This window comes from Phytophthora infestans, genomic scaffold, assembly GCF_000142945.1.
Source record: "Phytophthora infestans T30-4 supercont1.26 genomic scaffold, whole genome shotgun sequence".
Lineage (NCBI taxonomy): Eukaryota > Oomycota > Peronosporomycetes > Peronosporales > Peronosporaceae > Phytophthora > Phytophthora infestans.
In genome coordinates, this window is record NW_003303733.1 from 893,828 (window position 1) to 895,334 (window position 1,507).

Sequence of the window (1,507 nt, forward strand, 5' to 3'; positions counted from 1 at the left end):
TGCAGCCATTGGATACTGCCATGTTTTCTTCGTTCAAAAATACGCTCCAAGATCTTATTGATGCTATCATTCGAGCTAACGGGATTAATACTATTAGCAAGGAAAAGGCTCTTCAAATGGCCGCACTAGCGTGGACAAGTTGCAATTTCAACAGCAATATCTCATCTGGATTTCAGAGCTGCGGCATTTTTCCGTTAAATCTTGTAAAAATGCACGAGAAGCTACACAATTTCCAACACAATGGAGTTTCCGCCACCGTCAAAAAGGCTTCTTGGCTGCGATACAAGGGGACAGTACAGCACGATATCTTGCTTCTGCCTGCTCGCCAACACAAGCAGAGTAGGAAAAGAAAAACCAAGACAGTGGCTGGTAGATTGTTAGCGCGTGAGATGCTTCAGCAACCTGACCAGCCCTCCCAACGAAACGCGCCGAAGCGAACAACAAAATCGCAGAGAGACAGAATTTCTACAAAAACGACAGCGAGTGGTATGCACCACCAGGACCAGGGGCTTCATCAAAAGCAATACCACGATCACAACCACGAGAACGAGCACAAACACGAAGAGGAACAAGGCATGGAGAGCGAATTGGTGCTAGTGCAGCAGCAGTCAGAAGTTGCTAGCAGTGATACGGCTCTGTTCGAGGTGAGCTTCAAAATACTCCGGATTTTAATACACCATCTATTTTGATCCAAGTCAAGGTTATAATTTTACGTGGGTTCTAATCGGAATTTACAGAAATTCAACAGTACGTGCACGATCGTACATAAAAGCCTCTTGTCCATACTCAAGTCAAGTTTAAAATTGTCTTAAACTGGCACACGACGAAAAAAGATGGTAATTTTAAACCGCCACTGATGGCCGAATAGTACTCAATTAATGTGTTGCGCTTAACAATAAGAAAGACGAGATTCTGATAATTCCAGTCGTGGTTGTTTTATTCTCATCTTCAATGTCCGTTGAAATTTATGAGCTTTTAACCCTTTCGCGGTCAAGGGGGGCAAAATGCCCTCTTTGACAAATGTATCATTACGGTATGTGAAAACGGCGTGCCAAACAGGGCATTCTGCCCCGTTTCGTATATTTGACCAATCATATTCACATTAGTGGCATTTCACTTGGCCAAAAAATTATAAATCAAGCGACGTCAAATATTTTCGTAAAGTTTTCACATTCCTACAAAATTAACGAGTAGCGTGGGGCGCACAAGTTTTGGCGCGAACGAGCATTGGTGCCAGTGCTTAGGGTGCACAGATGGGCTGTGTTGTGCGATGTTCGAAAGCCAACATGGTGTCCTATACTGACATGGAGATCTGTTATGCTTTAGTAGTACGGGAGCGTCTTGGCGTCCTTAGGACGCACAGGTGAGCTGGTATGTGTGCTGTGCCGGGGCCATATGCTATCATGTACTGCCATGGAGATCTGTGCTGTGATTTATTAGTGCGAGGGCGTCTTGGTGTCCTGAGGACGCGCAGATGAGTTGTTCTGTGCGACGTGCCGGGATATAA

The 1,507-nt window shown here is 44.9% G+C and overlaps 1 protein-coding gene across 1 annotated transcript; it reads left to right on the forward strand.

The window, feature by feature from the left end:
* Positions 1-209: 209 nt before the first annotated feature.
* Positions 210-1,464, forward strand: PITG_12449 (uncharacterized protein; the record flags this gene model as incomplete). Its single annotated transcript, XM_002900292.1, has 3 exons — positions 210-644; positions 1,330-1,371; positions 1,441-1,464. 3 exons carry the CDS (start codon positions 210-212, stop codon positions 1,462-1,464), a joined length of 501 nt encoding a protein of 166 aa, XP_002900338.1.
* Positions 1,465-1,507: the final 43 nt, after the last annotated feature.